Source organism: Haplochromis burtoni, unplaced genomic scaffold (assembly GCF_018398535.1).
Source record: "Haplochromis burtoni strain Fernald_Lab_line unplaced genomic scaffold, NCSU_Asbu1 Contig_45, whole genome shotgun sequence".
NCBI classification, from domain to species: domain Eukaryota; kingdom Metazoa; phylum Chordata; class Actinopteri; order Cichliformes; family Cichlidae; genus Haplochromis; species Haplochromis burtoni.
The window spans coordinates 142,253-168,968 of NW_024582406.1; the positions used below are offsets into that span (position 1 = coordinate 142,253).

A 26,716-nucleotide genomic window follows, 5' to 3' on the forward strand; every position below is an offset into this window, starting at 1 on the left:
GTGTGTGTGTGTGTGTGTGTGTGTGTGTGTGTGTGTGTGTGTGTGTGTGTGTGTGTGTGTGTGTGTGTGTGTGTGTGTGTGTGTGTTGGTGGGGGCTCACCCCCATCAGAGCCGCAGGGTCATGCTATCCTCTCACAGCCGACCATCGTCTCTAAGACTCAACTTGGCTTTGTACAGCGGTGTTAAACATACTTTAGAGGACAAAGCAAAGCAAATGATAAATGGAGAAAATACATTTAATTTAGAATTTTTAAAGTGTTATCACACAGAGATATTTCATATCATGCTGTGTCTCGTCTTTAGTGTCAGGTTATTTCTATATCTCTATAACCTAGTATATCACTACGCAGAAATAGCACAAAAGTTAAAATATATAAGGTTTTAAAAATTATATGAAGACACATTCAAACCTTCAGAATCGTCTATATTTCTGCAGTTTTTCATTTCGCAATCAATGAGGTCAATAAAATGTAAAATAATATTAAAGAGACTAATGCTGTCAGTCTAATCATGTGTTTTTTAAAATTATTAAATTCGAAATGAAAATACATTTTGGTGTAACGTTAAAGCTCACGTAAAAACATATCAGGAGAGCAAATACACAATTATACACATTATTATCATATATACAAAAATGACACAATAATCATAGTTCATGCTTAAATATCAATGTTGTGATGACAACCCCACTGAATGAATATGACATAAAACATCCTAAAAGTCATTAAATGTTGATACAAAGGAAACTAAAATTTAAATCAAGACAGATTTACTTACATTTAGAGGTTCACAGGGATATCAAATGTTAGATCATTTTCTTTAATAAGTTCACCATATCTATTTTGGGAGTTGTGTGAACTGAACTGACTTTGCATCAGGCTATTTGCACCAGTTAATAAAGGCTTTATTAGCTGTATTAAGGTAGTCAACTAAATCACAACGATTACATATTTAACATATTTAAATATGTATTTAAATAAATTTTTTCGTATTTTTTCGTATTTAAATAGATATTTAAACATCTTTTTTCATGCATGTTACTTGGTGCACTTTACCTTTATCTAAAACTATATTACTGTTTCTTTTGTTTTCTAAAAGGCTCATTTAAACAAAATACAATGCAAAAATCTGGTTGTTTAGATTTATTTAACATGTCCTGGGGTCTCTGAAAGATGTTACAGCCACTGTTGGAGAAGAGTAACACACTCTGTAAGTCTCCAGGTCTCAGATGCTGAGAACGTTACCTAACCCTAATCACGTTTTCTCTTTATTTTGTGCACCTGTGCAGCAAACGGCAGGTGTTTCAGTGTCCCCCTGTTGAAGTAGGTCAGTGAACCTTGCAGAAGGATCCGGTGCAAAGTTAATAGTGCAGTTATTAAGTCATTACAAATGTAATCAACTCGTTTTTTTTCATATATTTTTTGACAAATTCACTCAAGTCTGAGTAATAGAGAGTATAATACCAAGATACTGATGGATTCCTCTTTAATTCCCCTAAAGAGGTCAGGGTCCGGCAGACAGTGGCGCAGCTGGAATCCGTAAGGATTCAGAGGCTTTCCCAAGAACTTTGTGGGAGTTTATCCTGATTTCATTATCATTATTCATTCTGCACATTAGATCGTTTCTCCAAATTAAAACTAGCCTGTAGTAATCCCACATCACAGCCAAACACTGTAAATAATGGAACTTTTACAATTTATGTTTATTTTATAGGAGTGATGCATATCAGTTACATCCAATTTATACTATCAAGAGATCTTCAAATAGATAATAAAAAATTATTTAATCTATCATTCTTCCTCATGTTTTCCTTTCATCTATCATTCTTAAATTCCTGCAGCTGTGTTTCGTTTAAATCGTCTCCCTTTGGCCACCAGTGAATCCAATCTTTGTGCCTATACCACCAAAGCGCCTGTTCTCTCTACCAGTTTGTAAGGCTGGATGGGTTGGGGGGACTTTTACTGCAGCTGGGGAGTGAGGTGGGATGCTGTGTGAGTGTGTAATATGTGGGTACAATGTGTTTACATGAAAGTCTATGTGCTTAAAGTTTGTGTGTTTGTGTGTGTTGTTACCTAAATGAATAGGCCATTGTGTGTTCTGCTTCATCTCTCCACCGCCCGCAAAAAGGAAAGACTCTAGTTACTCCAATTGTGTGAGGGGGAACATCTAAAGGAAATTGATATATGGGGGTTGAGGTGGGGGGTGGGGGTCGAAATGCAGTGCTGGTGTTGGAGTGGGTGGGGGTAATGGGGTAAGGGCCCCAGGTGAGATGGAGAGAGGGACCGTTTAGTTATCTGTGGCTGTTCTTTGTTGGGATTCTTTAATCCTCATTCCACTTGTTTGTGAACCAGGACATATTTTAGATTTTCACTTGCAAAAGGCGAGTGGGATCGATGCAGTGGCAGGCCACCACACTGGTCCAAATTCCCACACCTAAATATTTTTTAGGCACAGTCGTGATCCAGCCACTCACTCCTTAAAGCGAGGTCAAACAAATGTAATTCAGCTGTCACATGACTCTCAGAGGGGAAATGTTGTGTTAACCGAGGCACAGAAAGTAACACTCTTCTTATCTGACAGAGTCAGGCTAATGGCGAGAAGCTGCTGTGCAGTAAACTGAGGGATATTCAGAGGTGACCGCATGCTTTAAAAACAAATGTCTTCACAGCGATCTGATCATGTTTCACAAAACTACTGCACATGCTGACAAAGTGCATATACAGTTCTATGAAAAACTAAGTGCACCCCAGTAGATCTTAGAAACACTTTTAGCAGCAATAACTTGAAGTAATAATTTTCTGCATGATTTTATCAGTTTGGGCCCACTCTTCTGTACATGCTGGCAGGTCATTTGTCTACAGCTCTCTAAGGTGCAACTGCAGCTTTTTAATTGGGTTGAGGCCTGGACTTTGGGTCATTGCAACACTTTGACTCTTTTCTTTTTCAACCATTCTGTTGTAGTATTGCTGCTCTGCTTAGGATCATTCTCCTGTTATGCCAAGCGTCCCTACTTTGTTATACAGAAGAATTTGTAGTTGACTCTGAATGCAAGGTGCTCGGGTCCTGTGGCTGCAAAAAAGCCCAAATCATCATGCCTCCACAGTATGACAGTATAAGAGGGGTTTGTGCTGAAACATGGTGCTGTGCATTATGGACAAACATTTTTATTGATGCTCTAAGATAGATTTGTTTTGCAGTTGATTGAGCAGGCATCCATTCTCTTCAGATACCAAAAACAGAGACTGGAGAATACTCACAGAGACATGACAAGAAAAGAAAAAGGAGATCAGAGAGAGTGCTACAGGCGTCACTAAAACAGCAACGTTAAAAACATAATAAATTAACAGATTAACTGTGAAAAAGTATTTGTCCTCTTCCTGATTTCTTATTTTTTTGCATATTTGTCTCACTTACATATTAGACAAAGATAACCAATGGAAATACAAAATGCTGTTTTTGAATGATGATTTCAGTTATTAAGGGAAGAATAAAAAGCTATCCAAGTCTATCTGACCATCTGTGCCAAAGTCACTGCCTTTTAAACCTAACAACAGTTTGTGCCGCCCTTGGCAGCAAGAACTGCAATGAAGTGTTTGTGATAGCTGCCAATGACTCTTTCACATCACAGTGGAGGAATTTTGGCCCACTCTTCTTTGCAGAATTGTTGTAATTCAGCCACATTGGCGTGTTTACCAGCATAAACAGGCTATTTAAGATCATGCCAAAACTTCTCAATCAGATTAAAGTACAGACTTTTGACTATGCTACTCCATAACGCTAAACGTGTTTCCTTTAAACCATTCAGAGGTGGGCCAGCTGGTGTCTGGATCATTGCCCTGCAGCATAACCTGCTGTGCTTGAACTTTACAGCAGAAACTAATGGATGGACATTCTCCTTCAGCGTTTTCTGGTACAAAGCCGAATCAACTACAGCAAGTCATCCAGGTCCTGAAGCAGTAAACAGCCCCAGACCATCACACCACCATCACCGTGTTTGACTGTTGGTATGACGTTCTTTTATGAAATATTGTTAGTTTTACACGAGATGTAATGGGACTCAAACTTTCCAAAAAATTCAGCTTTTGCTTCATCTGCCACAGAATATTTTCCCAGAAGTCTTCAAAATCATCAACATGTTTTTTGGCAAATGTGAGATGAGCCTTTGTGTTCTTGTTGGTCATCAGTTTTCATCTTAGAAAATTTCTCATGGATGGCATTTTTGTCCAGTCTCTTTCTTATTGTTGAATCATGAACTCTGGGAAGGGAGGCCTGCAGTTCTTTAGATGCTGTTCTGGGTTATTTTATGACCTCCTGGATGAGTTGTTGGTGCGTTCTTGGACACTTATCACCACGGTTCACTCAAATCCCAAAGCCTAAAAATGGCTTTGTAACCCTTTCCAGACTGATAGATGTGATGTGGTAGATGTGGCCTGGGTGTAACTGGTTAAACTGAGTTCAGCTTTCTAAAAAGCAGTTTTTGGTCAGCTAAGGTCATGATATAACAAGAGGACGCAATTACTTTCCTCCCTTAATAAATAAAAATAAATAATGCAAATTGAAACTCTACATTTTATATTTACTAAGATTATCATTATCTAACATTAAAATCTGATGGACGATCTGAAAATTTTAAATTGAACAAACATTCAAAAACCTAAGAAATCAGGAAAAGGGCAAATGCTGTTTATTACATGAAGGCACCAGGAAATTCAACCGCATCTCACTCTTAATGAACTGGAAACAGGTCAGCAATGTATGGAAGCCCGTTTCTGCCACAAAAAAAAAAAAAGGACCCATAACTCTAAATTTCGAGTTATTTTCTCAAAATTTCGAGTCAAGAACTCGGAATTTTGAGTTAGCGCTGCCAATCAGTAATCTACGTGAATGACATAATTTCCTTGTTACCCAGAAGCTGAAGCCCTCAGCTACAAATGCTACAGCTAAGCTACCAGTATTACATCCAGTCATGAACGCACAGGTTGCTGAGTATTTTCATCGTGACTTCAAAAATAATGAAATCCTTGTGTTATTAGCTGAATCACATGGCGTTACTATCAGCCAACATACTTGCAATCCGGTTTTGAGTGCGCGTTACTCTGCGCCATATGCTTCCGGGTAACAAGAAAGTGACCTCATTCACGTAGATTACTGATTGGCAGAGCTAACTCGAAATTTTGAGTTATTAACTTGAAATTTGGAGAAAAGTAACTAGAAATTTGGAGAAACAGAACTCGGAATTTTGAGTTACTTTTCTCAAAATTTTGAGTTAATAAGTCAAAATTTCAAAAAAATAACTCGAAATTTCGAGTTATGGATACTTGTTTTTTTTTTAGTGGCAGAAACAGGCTTCCATAGCAATGTGATTGGTTTAAAAAAGAAAAAAGCCTCCCAGTCAGGCTGAGTCTTTTGAAAAGATGAGGAGGAGTTCACTACTCTGAAACACTGTGGGGCAAATAGTTCAACAATTTAAAAATAAGATGAAATTGCAGAAACTAGTCTATGGTACACAATATTAAAAGACTCAAAGAAATCACTGTAAGAAAAGTGGAAAACTGGCTATTGCCATGATAGATTAATTAAACCATCTGTTTATTGACATTAGTTTAACCCCTTATGCAGCTTCTTTTTGTTTTTACTAAAATAGGCTGCTAGCTCAGAAGCTTTTACCTCTTCCACTTACAGTAAAACAGTATGCAGCACATAGTGAGTCACCAAACAGATGCCTGTATATTAAATGATAAGAAAATATCTTTTTACTGTTTACACATTGATTGGAAATAAATGCATTCTGTGGCTGCAGTTTGCTGCATCGCATGATCCTTTTGTATCCACCAAGAGAAGCCTATAAATCCATGGCCTGCTGAGCCCAGCTGCAGCTGTGACTGCAAAAAGAGACACAGTACAAAAAGAGGGATGATGCAGAAGGAGTAAGAGAAAGATTAACCTCAATGGTGCCTTGTATCATTTGCATCTGTCTCTTCTGTAAGAAAACTCAGTCATATTATTATAATTTTTAAAAAATATCTACCAGTTTCTGCATATACCAGACAATATAATGTGTATCTACCTATATATACATATATGTGTGTGTTAAATTTTTGAAGGACCTGTTACACGTCCCTACATATACACATGGTAATATCTGGAAACTCCCAAACAACCCATCTCTGTAGGACGAGGGGACACACTTGAAAAATGATAATTGGGCGGAATGAGAGGCGAGGGATGTGGAGATTGAGTCATTTGCAGGAAAATGTAGAAAATGATGTTCAAGAATTCAGCGGGGAACAAGGGTCCCCTTTGTTTGGATGTCTCTGCTGCATTTCTGGCTGGTTGCTGTTTGGGACATCATCGCACAGCAATGATGTTTCTTCCTGAAATGTTCATTTTTTAATGATTCTCTCAGACTGTTTTACCCTTGGTCACCAAACAAAAGTCTTAATAAATAACTTATTTGGCTTGACATTTTAGTGGCTGAGGACAACAACATGCTTTTCAGATACGTGCAAACACAATTGATGGAAAGTAATGGAGTGTATTTACTCAGTAACTGCAGCGAGTTTGATACTGTAGAATTTACAGTTAATCATTCTGTATAGTTCCGCTCATTTGGCACCATGCAAAAGGTACTTAACGTACCTTTCCATGCAATCAGACATGTATGTAAATACAGCACATGAGGCAAAATGGTAAATGGCCTGTATTTGTATAGCGCTTTACTAGTCCCTAAGGACCCCAAAGCACTTTACACATCCAGTCATCCACCCATTCACACACTGGTGATGGCAAGCTACATTGTGGCCACAGCTGCCCTGGGGCGCACTGACAGAGGCGAGACTGCTGGACACTGGCGCCACTGGACCCTCTGACCACCACCAGTAGGCAACGGGTGAAGTGTCTTGCCCAAGGACACAACGACCGAGACTGTCCACGCCGGGGCTTGAACCGATTACAAGACGAACTCCCAACTCTTGAGCCACGATCGCCCCAAAAGAGTGCATAATTCTAACAAACCTTTAGGTTGATATCTGACATGACCACCTTTATTCCTCAACACACTCTGATCTCTCTTAAGCAGCTTTCTTTAAGCCGTTTTCAGGAATAGTTTTCCAGGTTTCCTTCTCTTTATTTGTTGGATGTTTTTCATCCATTTTCTGTCACTGCTTCAATAATGTTGCGGTCTGGGCTCTGGGGCCAGTCCATGACTGGTTTCTTTTATTTGTATTGTACTGACAGTGTGTTTGTCATCATTGTCATGCTGGAAAATGAAGCTGCTGCCAATCAGACAGTTTTTAGATGGTTGCACGGTGGATCAAAGTCTGATGATATTTTTCTGTGTTCATAATTCAATCAATTTTGACAAGATCCCTGACACCACAGGCCAAAATGCTGCCCCAAAGCACGATAGTGCCTCTGCCGTGTTTTACAGATGGCATTTTATATCAACTGAAGATATTCTACTTACCTTAGTTAATTGTACACATACTAAATAAATGTAAACTGGGAGATTACCTGGTAGCATATAAAAATAGAACTAGTTCTGATAAACTACAGCCTCTAAAATGATCATAACATTGGATTAACTCCAGTGCAACTCTAATGAAAGGTGGTGTTATTGCAGGACTGGTGTAGCCTGTGTTAGTTATTTTGTACAGAACCTATTCATAGTGTTTTCTAAAAGTGAACACATTCAGAGATTCGCTCATTGATGTCAGGGTTTGATAACGTCCCATTCACCAAACACTGCTCAACATACTCTAGGATATGTTTTGACATTTTATGACAGGTTCACATTTATAGCATCTTTTTAAAGTCATACAGCTTTAGAGGAGGTTCTGTAGGGCGTATACAATGAAGACGTCGTCACATCTTTATTACTCAGGGTTCAAACTTTCATTGTAGTTGCCTCTTCTCTTTTCTGATCAACTGCATTCAAAAGAATTACAGTAAACATGGTAACATTATTTGTGTGATCGTAATGTAATGTTCATGCATCTTAACCGAATCAGGCAGTGAAAGCTCACTGGAAGTGGTTTGAACCATCGCTGTGTAGTCCAGCGCTGGGAGAGGGCTGACCTGGGTTTTACTTCTTTTGTGTTTACAGGACATGAGTTGTTTTGATGATAGACAGAAAACCAGAGTCAGGGAGAAGAGGAAGAGGGCCGATGCTTCTTAAGAAGAGATACGGAAAACAAGAAGGATAAAAAAAAAAAAGAAGTCATTTTCCAATCATGAGTTTTTCTCGGAACATTGAATTAAGCAGCGTGAAAGGGTGGGGGCCTCGAGGGTCTGGGGGTGGCTGCTGCAAAGTTGCCTGAATGAAAGAGTCCGTTGTTTGATGCTGGGAGAGGGAGATGAAAGGGGAGAGGGAGATGGCGAGTTTGTCGAGCATCAGTCCCCTCTCCTATCGGCTTCTCACCCTGCAGCCCTCCCTCACTCTGCCCATGTGAGCTAGAGTTCAAACGCAGGGCCCACAGCTGCTCATATATATATATATATATATACACACACACATATACACACACATCCATACACTGAAATGCGCATACTTGTCCACATGCATGTAAAAAAAACGTCTAACTTCAACATTTAGGTAGATGTGCAAATTACAATCCTTAGTTTGCTGTGTAAATGTAAATAAAAATAGAATGAAATTATCTTACAGATCATTTAAATCTGCTCAATACGTTTAAAAAAACATAGCAAGAAAAATACTGCAATTGCTAAATAAAGAGATAGAGAAACCAAGGGTGGACACATGCAAAAAGCATCTGGGTCAACTGAAAAAATAATGTCACTGATCGTACATCACTTCATTTGAAACAGACACGATCCTTTAGTGGAAATAACTGTGGAGGCTCATGATCTTCATTCTTTGTCCACAAATGAAGATTAAAAAAGATCCATGCAAAGAAAAAATTGGATCCACAAATGCACCTTTTCTTGGCTTTAGCTGGTTTCTGATAGACTTAGCATTTCTTCGTGGCTCACCTCTTTTCACATCTGTGTTTTTATGCACCTCAATTTTATTAATTGTCTTTTATCCTGTCTCTGGCCCCACAACTCAAATCCGTCACAGAGGATGGCAGCCTCTCCCTGAGCCTGGTTCTGCCAGAGGTTTCTTCCTGTTAAAAGGGAGTTTTTTCTTCCCACTGTTGCCAAGTGCTTGTTCAGAGGGCGTCGTCTGATTGTTGGGGTTTCTTTCTGATATTGTAGGGTCTGTATCTTACAATATAAGGTGTCTTGAGGTGACTGCTATTGCAAATTAGAAATATAAATAAAATGAATTGAACTATGTCGTCACCAAACAATAGTTCTTTACTGATTTTTTACTGATTTTTCTTTCACAGTATCCTAAAGTGAAGTGGAAGCTTACAAGCACACAGGCATTTGTGGTGTGCATTAGTGCATTAAGTCTGTATAAGTTTTGAAGGCACCATTAATGCTGAAAAAATGTATGCAAGAAAAAGCATTACATGTTTCAGCAACCCAATCCCAAAGTTTATCCTGTGTGTATTGCAGCAGCATGGCTGCAAACTAAGAGCCGAGCTGCTTAAATGGCTCGGTGTCGTCACCCACTGAAAAATATTTGTTCCATTATGAAGTGAAAAATACAACAAAGCTCTCCCTGATCTGCTGATAAGCTCAAAATTGGACATTAAGCAACAATGCGTAAAATGATTCACTTTCAAAACTGTAGCAGATGATCGCCCCAGTCCCCAAATGCCGACAGAGCGTTGTTAAAAGAAGAGATGATGCATCATGGGTAATCAAACCAGTGCCTTGGCTTTTTTTAATATGCATTGCTGCCATCAAATTCAAAATGTGCATATAAGAAAATAAATCATCAGATTTGTCAGGTTTAAAATTTGAATGCTATTTTTGAAGGCTCGGGAATAAAATACATAATATAAAATACACCATACAGCAGACATGATGGATATGATTGAACTAGTTATCTTTTTTTTTTAAGTGATTTGTTAACATTTTTTAAGTAAATGTTTTGTAGCTACAGTGTTACAAAAGTTGGTGAACTCAAATTGCAAATTCATTTTTGCAAATTAATTATTTCTTAAATTTTCTTTTTCTTTATTTTCTTTCATGGCCACAGTCTTTCCTACAAAGGTCACTCAAAAACCAAGATCAGTGCATGGTTTTATTTTGTTTGGGTTGAAGGGTACACATGAAAAACTGGAACTATTGTGGAGAGCTGAACCAATAATCTTATAAAGAGATAAAAATAATAATACTGAGCAGAACTGAGTCCACTCTTCCACAGAGGCGGCCCCACAGGAAAAATTAATTGACCTCTTCTTTAGATGAAGCTCCCTATTTCCATGATGTTTCTGCAAATATCCCAGCACAGAAGTTAGCCTCAGAACTTGTCTCCTGGCTTGAGTAATGGACATGATTGAAGTTCAGCATCTGTAACTTCATTACTCACAGTATAAAGCATTCAGATGACAAACGACATCAAAGTAATGGTTCGAGTTATCAGGTCCAACAAAGCTGCCCTTGTTGTGTAAACAGTGAGTGACATTTCTCATTGATTCTGTCGCGCTCTTTCAATTTCTTCCGAATCATCTGAAATAATGCTGTTTAACTGACATCAGCTCACTGTACACTGAAGACACCCTGTGAATGCCACACATATGAGGGCTCTGTTGTGGAAATGGATTGTAGACAGTCATTTAAATGTGGCGTTCAACAAAGTAAAGAGAAAATTTAAATGGCCTGTTTCAACCAGTGAAAACCATTAATTTTGCATCCTACAGTAAAGTTAGTAGCAGTAAGACTCAGTTTCTGGATTTGCCTCCCATGACGAGTAAAAGAACCAACACAACAACAACAACAAAAACAAGATAAAAAGATCTTAAACTGAATTTAGTCCATTTCTTCCACTGATCCAGTACAGGGTTGCAGGAGCCTATCGTCCAGGAATTTATAGCAACATTTAGAATCAGGTCCATAGGTTTTTGGATAGTGATTTTTTGGGGTGTGTTTTTGGTACTGCCTCCACGGTGGATTTTAAATCAAATATCAATGTCTGATTGAAGTGTAGACCTTCAACTTCAATGGGTACCAGCATTTTTACACACAGTCGCCCATTTTGAGTCCCCCAAGACTCAAAAGTAATTGATCAAACTAACATAAATATAAGGATTGTGTTTAATAGGCCTGGAATGCGTGGATATCATGAAATGCTGTGTTACTGAAGCCACCTTCAGTTGGTGCTTGTTTGTGGCTCTCCCACCCTTCAGTTCTGTCTTTAATAACAGAACAGCATGCTCTACTGGCATTTAGTGGCTGAGATCAGGTGACTGACTCGACCAGTGAAGAATATCCCATTTCTTTGCCTTGAGAAAAACTTGGGGTGCTTTTGCAGCACACTTTGGGTCATTGTCCATTTGCACTGCGAAGAGCTGCCTGATCAGTTTTACAGCATTTGAATGTGAATCTGAGCAGAGAGTACAGCCCTGTACACTTCACAGTTTATCCTGCTGCTTCTGTCAGCGGCCACATCATCAATAAACCAATGGAGACCCTGTTCCATTGGCAGCCATGCATGCCCATGCCATAACTATCTCTGCTATGTTTGACAGATGATCAGATGACGGGTCACACTATAGATCAGGGTATCCTGCAGGTTTTAGATGCGTCCTTGATCCAACACAGCTGATGATTTAAATGCTAAAATTGCCTCCTCAACATGTCTTGAAGTTCCCCAGAGGCCTGGTAATGAACTAATCATCGTAATTAAATTGTGTTGACACAGCGTGAGATCTAAAGCCTGCAGGACACCGGCCCTTGAGGCCTGGAGTTCCCCACCCCTGCTATAGATCATGAACTGGTCTCAATTAGACGTTTCGTTTCCTGTCATTCTGGTACAATTCAAACCCTTTGAGACGTTTCTTGATTGTAGACTTTAACAGTGTTACTCCTACCGCCCTAAGAATGTTCTTCACATGGTTAGATGCTGTGAAGTTGTTTTTCTTAACCATCATCCTGCACCTCAGTTGTCTTCTATGGTCTTTCAGGCCTTTTGGTGTTGCTGAGCTGGTCAGAATGGTAAGAATGAGCTAAATTGTTGTGGTGGCCACTCCTAAAGTTGTTGCTATCTCTCTGATAGGTCTAGTTTCGTTTTTTGATCTAATGGTGACCTCCTTCATTTACATGGACATTTCTTTGGACCTCATATTTAAAGATTTCAGTGACCCTAATGAAAGATCATAACTTGGAACCCAGCACTTTAAGCAGCGTAATTTGTCACTGAATAAAATGAGCGCCTGACCTGATCATGAAACTGTTTGTCAGTCAATTGTTCAGTTATGTTTGAGTCTCTGAAAATGTGGGAACTTGTATAAAAATGGCTGTCATTCCTAAACAGTTTAGGCGATACTTTTGTTAAACTTTTGCTAATAATTTATGATCCTGACATAAACAATTAGAGCTTCATTTACAAAATAAACATAATCTTGTCTTGAGTGTGACTTACAGGTAGCGATTGAGACTGAAACGTGTGTACTAAAGTCATAAATGAAGTAAGAAGTAGGGACATCTTCTCATAGACTTCTATAGAATCAGACGGCTTTATGTAGCCACATGTGTCGCCCACTTCTGGGCATTAGAAAGAATGCAGATTCCACATTTTCGGACATAATATTATTAAAATGCAAGCCTTACTGAAATGCTGAAATAAGAAAATCCAATGGTTAAGATTTTGATTGGATTTTCATGTGTTTAAAAGAAAAAATATATCTTGAAAATGTGTTTGTCATCCTCATTCTTGGAATTCTTAGGCCAAAATAATTTGGGAATCTGGAGTCATACACCTATAATACATAAAAAGAAACACAGAGGAAGCACAGGCTAAACTTTTCAGAAGGAGTCATCAAAGAAGGGCATGTCTGAAGATGAAATTTTCCGTGGCTAAATGTGAGGATAATGTCCTATACAGACTTTAAGAGAGGCTTAATGTTTGAACAATCGAGCAAAAGCGAAACGAATCCAAGCATGGCATAATCAGAAACAGCTGATAAGTAAAAAATAAATAACACTGAGGGGGGAAAAGAAGAGGATTAGGAATGAAGAGAGAAAATGAAGAAGACGGACACAACAGGAAAGGAGCTTCAACCGGGGTCAGGCAGTGACTCTGAGATCAGTGGGGCTTGGTGCCTTGGGGAAAGATAGAAAACGGAGACAGAGAGGAGCTGGAAGAGTGTAAATCCCAAGAGAGAGATGGAAGAGACCAGAACATGATGGATACTTGCTGGCACACAGAGAAACACACATTTCCCATAATTAGCATGCTAAACGGCAGTTAAATGTCCCACACAAAGGCTTACTGTTGGGCCTCATTTGCTCACTCTGGAGACAATGCACAATGGGAGTCAGTGGGAGCCCCCAAATCACCCTAATAGCCGACGTGGCCCAGCACGGCTTCTCCTGTTTTACCATTCCAACGATTGCGCTCATTCACTCACTCACTGACTCGCTAATGAAAAGCCGATAGCCTCGAGGCCCGAGGTTACTGAGCAGCTTGCCCCTTCATCCTCCTGTCCCTCTTTTCATTTTCAATGCTTCTCCACTTCTCCTGTGGCTCAGAGGTCGCCTGTTTTTGCTGTCAGGATTCTTGTGCATGGGAAATGCTTTAGACTGACAGACAGAGATGGCATATAATTAAGAAGTCGGTGAGAAGACAGGAAAGTTGAGAGAAATTATTTAATCAAAAACCCACAAAATGCATTTTGGATATTAGTATATTAACATCAGCTGTAAGGTCTCACAACTCTTAATGTTGTAAGCAGCCCATCAGTGTGACCCCTTTTATTAAGCACCCATATTTGCAGAAATAACTTATGCACTGAGAAGCTGGATTCCCTTTATAGTTACTCATCAAATGTGTAACATTAGGAGGTCTGCTCTGTATTTAGACCTGAAAGACACTACACCCTGCTGAATTGCAAATCAGTGGATCAGTTTTACACCATTAAGACTCCAAAAAGGATATATGTATCTCTCCATGTGATTCTAAATTGGCCATAGTCAGTGTGTAGGACTGATCTTTGACTGTGACTTAAAATCAACTTCCATTGATTGATCGACCAAATGACATCAACATACCATTGCTTGTTTGTGTCATGTTGGATTTTCTGCATTTTTACGTTATCAGAAGCAGTAATTTTGCATAGTTGGATAAGATTCATAGAGAGTTTGCATCTAGACACGCTTGACTAGAAGTGTAAAAGATTGCTGGTACTGCTGTCCATGAAGTTATTAGAAGCCAGTCAGTTTTCTTCTCTCTTTGCACACAATCTTTTCCATCAAACTAGAATGTCACCGATGAAAAAGGTCCAGTCAAGAAAAAATTTCTAGTACTTGTCCAGCAGAGGGCGCTGGCTTCCATTGCACAAGAAGTTCCAGTACTTGCATTAATTTTGCAAACTTTCTTGGCTAAATTATCATGAAGTCATCAGATCTGGAAAGTTTGGAAGTCTCCGAGACTAGAATATTTCAAAAGTGTTATGTCTCCATCCTACAATGTTGTTTTGAATTGATCCGATTCCAAAATAGTTTTAAAACTTTATAAATACATCTGAGAAAACACAACATATTTATATTTCCTAAATATGTAAGTGACTGAATTTCTGCAGTTTAATCTTCATTTTGACAACAGACAAATGCCTTGCTTCCCAAATCAATCCTTATCCCCTCTTTCCTACATACAGAAATAGGTTGTTATTCCTGCACTATTATTATGTTATTTCTGCCACACAAATGAAATATGACAGATTAAAACGAATAAACAGTAAATACTTTTTTATATAAGTAAAAAAAAACTACTTTAAGCGTCATCAGTTGAGGTTGTTTCGCTGCTTCCTCTCATCCGTCTGTTACTTTTTTGTTCATCACAATGCATGATGGAAACAAAATGTGTGCTTTATATGTGTAAATGACCTATTTTGGATTAAAAAAATTACCCTTAGGGGGCTTCAGTTGTCAATCGGGTCCTTTGATTCAAACAAATATGCATTTAAAGATAATGATCAGTCTGGTTTGACGTGCTTGCTTTCATTCCGAGTTTCTGCCGATATTCCTTTGATTTTCTTTTGTCTGGTCAAACCATCCATCTCAGAGGCAAACACAACAGACATGTGACTCTGGATGGATGCACACTTTAGAGTCCTTTGAACATTTATCAGTCACTAGGATTGTGCTTTGTAGCACTGAAAGCTAATCATGTGATATGTACCATGGCCTGCTGTGATTACTGTCATTTGAAAATATAGCTGCTTTTTGGGGGGTCAGATATTTTTAATGCAGCAGGAAATGCTGCCGTGAGTTTAAAGCGTGTACCTTTTGAATCATTCAAACATAACTTGTGTCTTCTCATCAGTGAAACCTCTAATGAGGTTCATAAAAGTTTTCCTGTTAATAAAAAACAATCCTATAAAAAGAACCTCACATTTCCAGGACATAAGTTTAAAAAAGACCAAAACCCATCAAAATCTGAGTCACATTTTCTCTCTGTTTATCAAGTGATATGTTATAATGATGATGCTTTCAGCTCTCTGGCACCATTGTGGTGTCCCTTGTGAGATGCCACACCCAGGGCAATGCCCTTTAGTGCAAAAAGGCAGACATTTGAAATTACATCAAACTATCTGAGGCCAAAACTCTTGTTTTTCCAGTGATATATATTTCTTTTTTATAGTTTTGCCTTTAAGAAAAACAAAATTATAAATTTAGGTTGCACTTAAAAGCAGCAATACACTTCTCATGTGATGGAAACGCCTGCAGAGGCATCTAGTGGCTGCGGAGAGGAATGGCAAACAGTGCAGAGGAGTTCAGTGCATACACTAGAAAGGAGTGTGTGTGTGTGTGTGTGTGTGTGTGTGTGTGTGTGTGTGTGTGTGTGTGTGTGTGTGTGTGTGTGTGTGAGAGAGAGGGAGAGAGAGAGAGAGAGAGAACAGAGAGAGAGAGCAAGAGACACTTAGACATAATACAGAAATATTTATTTGCAACATCAAAAATTGTACAAGAAAGAATAAAGTGCTTTGTACTTCAGGGGTTTTTTTTTTTTGTTTTTAAATCTTTTCAGCTTATTTCAGTCTGACAGTAGTTTGCTCAGTGCGTGTGTTAATCCCCAAGGAAGGAATGGAAAATCATTTGATTTCTACAAAGCAGGAAGACTTTATAGCAAAGGATACAAAACACTTACTTGTTAAGTTAACACCCATTCTTGTCAAGTATTACACAATCCAGAACTGACATTGCATAAAGACTTTTATACACTGCCAGTCAAAACCTTGTGAAAAATGTGTTTTCACTTTTTTATTTTTAAAATAACTTAAGAATTTCAGAGTAACTTAAAATTGTAATTTTTTTGCCCATGTTCATGTCAAAATAATCTGTACACAAGTATAGAAATTTAGCAACATTTTAATCAGAATCTGATGACATTTAAATATGGAGAACCAAAACCGACAATGTATATGTCTCAATAAATAAATATAAAGTAAAATTTCAGAAATTACACGAACAACCACACTAAAAAAAGTCAGAATCAGAAGTCCAGAACTCCAATTTTACTTGTTTATTGCATCTCGGTGGCTCACCTGCTTTCAGTAACTAAATGAATATGCCATCAAATGTGCCAAATCAGGCACATTTTCATTTAATATGTTAATTTAATTAAGTAATGTTTTGGTCCTCCGTATTTTATGGTGTCCTTGTCAAATCAAACTCACACAATTGTAAAATTTGAATTTAAATGTGTTAAATATGCATTTCATATGAATGTTTGAGAAAATTATTATGGATACAGTAATTTCAGTCTTATTTACAAGATGTACCAGGGCAAACAAAAAAACATTTACACCAAAACTTGCACTGCACTGTCAAAAACATTTATAAATATGAATAAACATGATGATAAACGTGAAACTGATATGCACATCAAAGTGTAAGTTATTTAAAAGTCAGTTATGTTTGTATTTTTTATTTTGTCATCCTGCAGTGTTGAAATCATTAAACCATAGTAAGTATTTTACTTTGGCTGGCAGTGTATGTTTGTCAGTTGAGTTGCTTTACATATGCTTTGTATAATCCTAGTTATCTGGATTGAGAATTTTGACAATAAAACATGAAAACTAAAACTATTTACTGTTTGTTGCTCAGATGCACATCGTTTCTACATCCAGTCTCTCTCCCACACATTCACATTAATACAAAACAAACACGCCTGCTAGCAGTCAGCAAAAAAAAATGAAACTCATAAAAGTCTCAATAAACAAAACAAAACAATAAGATAAAATAAAATAAAAACCATCAGACTGAATATTGTAGTCGGTACAGTCTGATTACTGCATGTAAAAGCCACGGGGTAAACATATTACAAATATTTGTTCAGGCCTCAGTCTGAAACTAATTGATGGGAAATATTTGACAATACAATAAAGTAAAGTAAATAATGTTTATTTACAGGTATTTTAGTATTTTCCATGGTAAACTTTTATCATCTATCATATCATTTGGCTCTCTCAGCATGCTTTCCCAGTAAATATTGGAAACTTATTTCTCATGTCATCTATCATACAATCATCATGTCAACTTTGTCTGCAACAATTCATAAGACATCAGTAATAATCCCGTCCACCCACATCCAAATACTTATTGCACTTCCTGAGACTGCACAAACAGCCTCCGTCCCTTTGTTTCCTGTTGTGCTTCCTACTATCATAGACGCAAGTACTGTACACGGGCCACTGTTATCCAACACCACACCTTTCTTTGGCGGACAGTAACAGAGCAAATGTGTTTTGAAGCCGATTCTCAGTATTGATTCTGTAATCACAGCCTGCAACCTCCGCAAGAAACAAACCAAGAAAGAAATCCTCAGAAGGAGCGATCAAGAAATCTGCACAGTAAAAACAAAATCTGTAAAAATACAGTGAAATGTGCTAGTTTAAAATGAAATCATTTTCCATATGAACTTTTTAAGGATTTTTTCCTGTATTTTTTAATCACACAATAATTTTACCAGTTACCAAATTACCAAATACGCAAACCTCCATTAAAAATTAATGCAAAAATTACCAGACATTCCCCCCCCCCCCCCCCCCCCCTTTTTTTTTACACAATTTTTTATAGTGTACTCTACTTTTTAATCATTATCCTAACTTAATAAAGTTATTTTAGTCTTGATACACTAATAAAATTAAGCATTTTAACAAATCAACTTTAAGCTCAAAACTATGTTTTAAACATTAGATTTTAAATCCAGTGACATCCCTCTAAGTTTATCTTAAGGAAATTTTATTATGTTCTTCAGGAAACATCTTCTGTTACACTTAGTGATTGCACTTAGAATTTTTTTTGCTACTGTACAAAATCAAAAAGTTTATCAATAATGTATGCTAAATAACTTATTATAGGGCAGTTTTAGGAAATATACTTGAATGAACGTTTATATAGAAGATTCTCTCCTCTAAATTTCAACATTTGCAGCGCACAAATATTTTCCATTTCAATGTACATTTGTAAGTCAAATATTCTGACTTCTTTCAGCAGTAGAAACAAGCTTCAATACAAATGGGAATATAAAAGACAATGTGGGAAACTATTGTCAGCATGATGATCCACGAACCGGCTGAAGTTTATCGAGCATAAAACTTGAAGAACTTCAGTTCTCTTCATAAAGAGAATTCAAATCAGAATTGCTATTTCTTTCATAAAATATATTGTTTATGTTCACATAGAAATTAAGTTAAGATAAAGAACATTTAAATTATGCAAAATATACATTTCTTAGTCCAAGTTCGTGGGCTTTTCTGCCACTGTGCTTTCCTTTGTCAAATCATAATAAAAGAGCCAAAATCCTGTCGGGAGCCAAAATAAAAAAAGCCAGACTTATTCTGCACAAAGAACCTTTGACAAAAGCTCTAAGAAATTCCATCACAAAACTATTTAGGAAACATTTCTTACTTTTGAGCCACTGAATGTGAATATAAAATAACACTGGAAAGGCAAAAGGGGTATGGGACATGCAGAAAACAGGTCCAGAAACAGGAGGAGCATGGGAGACCATATACCCTTCCCCTTCTCACTGAATCTCTTGCTCGCTCTTATAGGTCACTGGATCAAGAGGAATTGCAGTCTGTAAGATATCAAACTCCATCTGGTTATTGTCCATGTCAAGAACACACATGACATTGTGACTGCCTGAAGTCACGGTCGAGTTGTCGTGGAACATATTTTGGAAGTCAACAGAAACTGAAGTCCTTCTCTCCTCTGCCCTCTCCTTCCCTACAATCTGAGAAGAGTCAAATATATCATCCTCTTCCTCCCCACAGCTCAATGCCACCTCGTTCTCATAGCAGAAAGCGTTAAGTGACATGGGGATCAAGTCTTTTGTCGCTCTGCATGCAGACGCAGGAGAAGCAGCGGAAGAAGCCATGCTCGCAGCTTCATCCAGCTCTTTGGCGCTGAGATGGGGCATTGACGGCACCTCGTATGTCTTGTGAAAGCGTGCGTAGTCTACCTTGTAGCGGTCACGGTCCTCGTAGATCACAGGCTCAAACCTGTGGCCCCAGAAGATCTCTCTGGAAAGGTAGGAGCTACGGAACTGGGTGGTCATGGCTGTGGCCTCCACCATTCCCTCCAGGATCACAACGACCTCAAAGTCATCTGCCTCCAGATCAGCTCGGCTCAGAGTATACAAGGGGCTATCTTTGTCTATCTCATGGACTATAACCAGTGGAGATACTAGAAACAGCCTGTCTGTGCCCTCATCATAGCCCACATTGAGGTCCATCTGCTCTAAAGGGATGAATTCGCCCTCAGCTGTGACATACGACCGTATGAGCTGGGCACGGACGTGAGCCTCCACAATGTGGCTCTTCCGCAGGTTCCCCACCCTCCACATGAGGCACAGCTTGCCATCACGCAGCGCAATGACAGCATTTTTGGAGAACATGAGGGTCTGGTTCCTCTTCTTTGGCCGAGCCATCTTGGCCATAATGGTGCCAATCATGAAAGAGTCAATGATGCAGCCTACTATGGACTGTATCACCACTGTTATTACAGCAACAGGGCACTCCTCGGTAACACAGCGCCATCCGTAACCAATAGTAGTTTGGGTCTCCATGGAGAACAGGAGCGCCCCAATAAACCCCTGAACGTGAAGGATGCAGGGCATCCTTTGTGCTTGCTCTCCAGTTGTATGACCAGATGTGGCTCCGTGCAGACCTCCAGGTGTCAGTCCATCACCCTTCAGTGTAGGGTGCTCTTCAAAGTCCCCATGTGCCAGGGCAACAGTGTAAAAGATTAAACCAAAAAACAGCCAGGAGACAAGAAAGCTGGTGCAGAATACAGCCAACAGGTATCTCCAGCGGATGTCCACACAGGTGGTGAAGATGTCAGCTAGAAAGCGCTGCCCCTTTTCTTCCATGTTGGTGAACACAACGTTACATTGTCCATTTTTCTTCACAAATCGGCTCCGTACTTGGTTGGAGCCCCTTGTCAGAACCTTTCCGTTGTAGTTGTTCATCACTCCTTGCTCCGTCGTGCTGGGCACGATAGCGGAGGTTCCTGACCTCCTCCTGTCTTCTCCTTCTGAGGTGCAGGCCAAGTGCAGTCTGAATCTGGGTGAACTGTGGCCGTTATGGAGTCCTAAGCTAGAAATCTTTTGCCTTTCTTCCTCTGGTAAAGTATCAGACACAATGCTGTACCTGTCAGGAAAAAAAGGGACTTGGATTAAAAATTGTATTTTTTTTCTTTTATTCTTAGTTGATTGTGGCGTACTGTGCAAAACTCTTTTCTTTATCTGTTGCTTCCAATTAGCTCCAGAATTTCCAATTCCAATTTTTGAAGGGGTGTTGAGAAATAGTTCTCTGGGTTTCTGAAGCTCTTTTCAAAGTTTGTCCTTAGACATTGGCTGCTTTTTTTTACTCATTCTCAGTCCAGTCAGATTGGAAGGTCAGCATCAAGTAACATTTATGACTCCAGTCATAAAACAAAACATATATTGAACTCAGAGTCACAAATGGTCTACTTAAATTGACCAAACTCATCTTCACCTGAGTGTATCAGCATCTCCTTTACATAGAGGATTACCTGCTAGGAAGGTGAGTTCAATTTAGCTGCGTGAGAAGGATCGCTGTCATCACAGATTATAGGATTATACGTGACTCAGTGTCAGTCAGACAAATCATTTTGGGATGGACATGCCTGTACTGTGGGGGCACTTCATCATATGTAAATGAGTGTTAACACTCTATTAATCATTCATTGACCCACTGACACTTGAGAGCTCTGTTTGAGAGATGCTAAGTTTATGTTGACAATGACAAATCGATGTTATGTGTTGTTTTTCTTGGGTGGGGATGTGAGCGGTTGTGGTGCTGGGGGTAAACATCATGCTGATTCGCAAGACACAAAACTGTAAGACAAAATGAAATCCATAAGAACCGCCTTGGTATATTTAAGTCACAACAAGCAGTTAAAGAAGAAAGAAATTAGGTGTTGTGTGTTCAAAAAATAAGGTGTCCGACTATTGATTTACACACAGAATGGAAAAAAATGAACATAGTGCATAATACATCAAGGCAACCTCCTTCTTCACTGTGCGAGGCCTGCTGCAGCTACCTGAAGCCGAGAGCTCTTCATGTGCAGCTGGTCAGGACAGCGTAGGACGGCCTTGGCCTTTTCTAAGGATCTGCTTACTGTAAATATCCCTGAGCTGGTCCTGACTCACCCTGCCAACCCAAATTAACAAGCCCATTCTCACCGGACGGTTGGATACTTCTAAACCAACCAACGTTCAAATTAAAAAAGGATGAAATTGTTTCAGTGAACGCAGCAGTCTTTGATCCTCTACAAATTAGTCAGGAAATAATGAGATGAAGCTGAGAATTCAAAGATAGCTGCCCAAACAGAGCTGATACAGTAATAATGAGATGCTACAGTTCCAGCAACACCAAGTAAAACGAGTTCAGGCTGATATTACTGGGCTCACCTGTTGGCTCTACTTGTTCCCATGGCACCAGTGATCACAGGTAGAGGGCCACAGTGGGAGGCCAAACTGTGTCCTACTCCCAAACATCTGGTCTCTTCACAGCAGGTGGTTTTCAGGCCACTGAAGAGACCCCTGGAAGAAGCATAAAATTCAACAGAAACTGTCATGTGATGGTTGCTGTCTTGCTTTTTTAAACCAACCTCACCACATTTAATATTTTGCATAATAGTAATAATGCATGAGTGGAAAATCTGAGGAATAGTAGTCTATGCATGGTTTTGGTTTTGTGAGTTAAAATGTGGTTCCCATGAGGATGCATAAGTGTAACAGACAAAGCAAAAAGAAGTCATCTGAAGTTTTAAAGACTGACAAAGACATCAACCACAGCCTGGCATCGCACACTGAAGAAGGCAGCATATTTTGTTTAATTTAAGGAGCGTTTTCTTTCTTTTTAATTACAGAAAATGGACTGAAACTGAAAACCTGTGCCTTTTTTCCCAAGACATCCCAGGCTTGTTGTCATTTGCTTTGTTATCAAATGCTAATGCTGATAAAATGCACCTCTACTTCTTTACAATAAAAAAAACTGATTTCTTTTTTCTTTTTTTAAAAGTTTTAGTCCACTTGCAATCACATGAAGGGATCTGTGGCCTATGAACTAAAATGAGTTTGACAGATACTTTGGCAACCTAGCAAAATTACATGTTACAAACCTGATTGCAGCCAGTGTGTTATATTACTGCTACACCCAGACCAAGAGATCAAGGATAGTAGCATGAACTTACCTCCCACCCCTCCAAGACTCACATACCTTACTATGACACAGTTTATTTGCATTTTGTGTTCACCATTGTGCTTTTATTTTCTCAGAAGCTTTTCAGACTTAATGAAATCCAGTCAGACAAGTCATTTGAAATTTTTTGAACAATGCGTTTACTATTAAACTCTCTCTTTGTATCTATTTAGCACATCTGCAATGTCAGAGAGCTGTTTGTGAGACTATTCGTATCTTATGCATCTTTAATTGAAAATAAAAGTTTATGCAGTTATTTGTTTAAGACATATGGGGCCCGATCTAAAGGCGCAAAACTGTCTATATCTGTCTATAGTGTAGCTTATATCAATAATATAACACTATATCGGGCATCAGAATCAAATGCATGTGTTGAGCTGAGGTTTTTTTTTTACGTGATTTCTAGTTCAAAATATAGTAAAATAAGAGAATAAATTAGCAAAGTGACACTGACTTTTCTTGAATTTTCAGGTGTCACATGAAACTGTATTTTTGTTTCTCTGTAAGACGGGGTCGGAGGCTTTAATCATTTCTCCTAATCAACCAGAGAGTTCACTGGAAAACACATACACATAGAGAAATGTCTGTAAGTGCTGATTGCAGGGATTCGATTTTTAATAAGTAGTGTGTGTCTGCCTCCACTCAGGCTAACTTCCAGCTAACAGCATGATTTTGCAGATCTCCTAGCTTGTGTCTGTTTCAGTGAGCCAGCAGTGTATAAGCTCTAAGGCTTCCCTTTGAGTGCAAAAGGTTTCTAAGCTGTAATGAACAGGAGGGCTGGCAGAGTGCAGGTACCAAAGTGTTGAAGCAGTGATGAGACACACACAATACAAACCAGTTAATGGTCACCACCTAAAACTGGGGATTTTTTTTTCTGGTGTCAGTTTCCATAGGAACACATCTCCTCTGGCATTTAGGGGATGGAGGGAAGTGGAGAGAGTCACCAGCTGTGTGTGTGCATGGAGGGGGGCAGTATACAGTATTAAGTGCTCTTATAAAATGACTCAGAGAGGGAGGGAGGGGTGGAATGAGAGAAAGGGTGCAAGGGCAGGAACACAACAGCTACATGTGACTTTAAATATGTTTAAATGGGCGCTAAGAGGTGACACTCAGTGCAGGCTTTTGATCTGCATCACTGAGTGAAAACACAAATGAGGACGAGAGGAGCCCTGCAGAGTTTGGATGTTTTACTTTTGCCTGCCTATTTCCCAAATAAGTTCATACTGCACTGAGGGCAATAGAACCACACTGATCACAAAAATATGAATGATAAAATTTCAAAAAGACATATTTTCTCGCATTTTACATTTTTAGCATATGTCTGGAAAATAATCCAGATTAAAACGTTATAAGAAGGAAGAGTCTCTGTTAAAGCTTGTGTATGAATTGTGCAAATATAGGGTATGTTTATGGTTTCGTTTCCTCACATATGAGGATTTAGTTCTTTTTTTTGCCTTTTTTTAAACATGCAAAATCAAACGTACCTTTTGAATTGAGATATTTGGTCTAATTACGATATTCAATTGTAGATTAAGGGTGCCATTATCTGACTCATTCATATTGAAGTAATTTTTGGTTGGAACCCTGCTGTAATTATGAATATATTGTTTGTGTGTATGTTTGTATATAGCACATTTTGCACATGCAAATGCAGACATGTGACTTCGCAACTTGGGGACTTTCTGGCTATTAGACTCAGCAAAGATTAAAAAAAGAGGTAAGTGAGCTGGGTGATAAGAAGGAAATTAGGATGCTCAAGTGTTCATTTCCCCGAAAGCTTTTGATAATGGCCCCTGATGAGATAAACGACATTGTCAGCCACTAAGAAAAGTAATATTTTCAGTGCGAATGCCAGAGCTTTATATCAGATGTCAGACATGCTTTATATCAGATACAGCCTCAGATGAAGCAGTCATCATGCACAAGGATCTTGATCGCTGGTCATCATGCGTTGATTGTTGAAAACAGGAAAGTGGCTTCAGTGTCCTTAAAAGACTTTGTGAACAAATGCAAATGACATTGCATATAAATGTTTTCTGCATGAAGACAAAATTAGAAGTAAACTGAAAACTACTCAAATACAACAAGCTAACCTTCAAACTCTGTATATACAGGAACTATTTTTCAATTGTTGCCTTAAACTATCGTTTGTATTCACTGTTGTGGAATTTGATTATTCAGGTTTTGATCAATAACTTTGATAATCTTATCAAAAAGACTGTTTTTAGTTAGTCATCCCACTTCTCTTTGCTTCTCTTTCTTCTGTGAAAGCTAATCAATACATACCCTGGTTTCACCTCAGTACCTACAGAGCATCAGCAGTAGCCATGAAGAGAATTATTCCCACGCTATCTTCACATCCCAGACATCCTCCATCTTGGCTTCAATTCAGATTTGTTTGGGGTTTTTTTCCTATTTTGTCCTATTTTAATTTTTGCATAACATATTGTATTTTCTGGTTCACGATTCAGGCCGGTTATACAAACTGACCACATGATCATTTTGCAACACATCGGGTTGAAAGTGATGACAAAGTTTTAAAAGTAGCAATGACACTTAGTCACAGGTCACATTTACCTTGATCCCGCCTAACTTCTCTTTATTCTCATGAGCAGATAGAGAAAGGTCGCTATGGCGACTGCTCATCTGCAGCAGCTCAAGTCTATTGACCGTTTAAAGTTAGTTGTCTGATATCTCAGTCATGCCTCTGAACAATGTAGTGAGTTTTTTTGGAATAAAATGTCTCACTACAGTTTATTCAATTTAACTGACCTAAAGGATTACCAGCGTTTATTAGCCTGACGAGACTAGGTCACAGTGATGTAATCGAGGATAATTAATCAATTTGTCCTTCATACAAACTAAGAAGTTTTATTTTATATTAAAGTTCCTGCACACTGTTGTCCACATGTTTAGCATTTTCTGCAAAAGAAAATGTGTTTGCATCATTATGAAGATTGTGTCAGAGGATCCCTTCAACTTCTTCCATCTTTGTGGAGCCATCAGTGGATAATTTATTCCCTTTTCCTTCACTTTACTCTGCAGATGTGGAAGATACAATGAGGCTGTTCCTCTCCTTTTTCTGAAGGCTCCAGAAACAATGATTCCCTTCTGATGAGATTGCATAAAAACATAAGACAGGTGCGTAAGAAGATCAACAAGTGGACAGCATCACTGTCTTCGGGCATATTTATACCTGATGATTCTTGATATGTCTTCATGTGATGCATTTAAGCTTCACCAGGGTTGTAGAGATTTGCAGTGTTTGAATGACTAGTGTGACCTAAACCTTCACAGCAGTTTCCATGATGCCCGAGCTTTGAGTACGTCTGACGCAGTGCTTATTCTGGGTTGATCTCTGCGAAACAGTGCGCTGTCCGCATGCAAAACTAAAAGCTGCTCTTCATGTCTGTCATCAGAGGTTACCAAAGTTCTAAAATACAAGCAAAGTTATCACATAAATGTATTCAAAGTTCAGTTTATCAAACTGTTTTTCAGCAAATCTTTCTGATACTTAAATATTGGCATTTGAGCAGGAGTTACTCTCACCTTGCAAATGATCAGTTGTTTCCTTTCTTTTGCTTGTACTTTTAGTTCGCTCTCACTCTGCGGGGCAAAGCTCCAACGTCCTTAAGTTCATAAGGTGTGTGACAACTTCTTTAATTCTTCCTTTCTTTGAATAGTTTCCTCTAGTTACTCCTTCATCGCTTATTCATTGTTTCATCCCCGCCGTGTCTCTCCTTTAATCCTTTGCTGTCCTCCGCTGCCTCCTTCACTGATGGTAATCCTGTCTGTGCGCACCCTCCTCTGCTACTGTACTCATACGCCACAGCCTGAAAACGCTGTGTCAATCTCCCCTCTGCTGTGCATGGGGGGAGGGAGGGGGAGGTGGATGGAGAGGAGAG

The 26,716-nt window shown here is 38.8% G+C and overlaps 1 protein-coding gene and 1 long non-coding RNA gene across 2 annotated transcripts in view; one reads left to right on the forward strand and one right to left on the reverse strand.

Moving 5' to 3' along the window:
* LOC121814414 overlaps positions 1-26,463 on the forward strand; it is a 28,159-nt gene extending 1,696 nt beyond the window's left edge. The window contains exons 2-3 of the long non-coding RNA XR_006054323.1: positions 19,134-25,952; positions 26,406-26,463. This is a non-coding gene — a long non-coding RNA (uncharacterized LOC121814414). The remainder of the gene's footprint in view (positions 1-19,133; positions 25,953-26,405) is intronic.
* LOC102307168 (potassium inwardly rectifying channel subfamily J member 4) lies at positions 18,102-22,242 on the reverse strand. Its single transcript, XM_005940726.3, has 2 exons — positions 22,019-22,242; positions 18,102-20,732 (listed from the first exon to the last, which is right to left on the reverse strand). The coding sequence occupies exons 1-2, from the start codon at positions 22,240-22,242 to the stop codon at positions 19,106-19,108; spliced, it is 1,851 nt and encodes a 616-aa protein (XP_005940788.2). The 3' UTR covers positions 18,102-19,105.
* Positions 26,464-26,716: the final 253 nt, after the last annotated feature.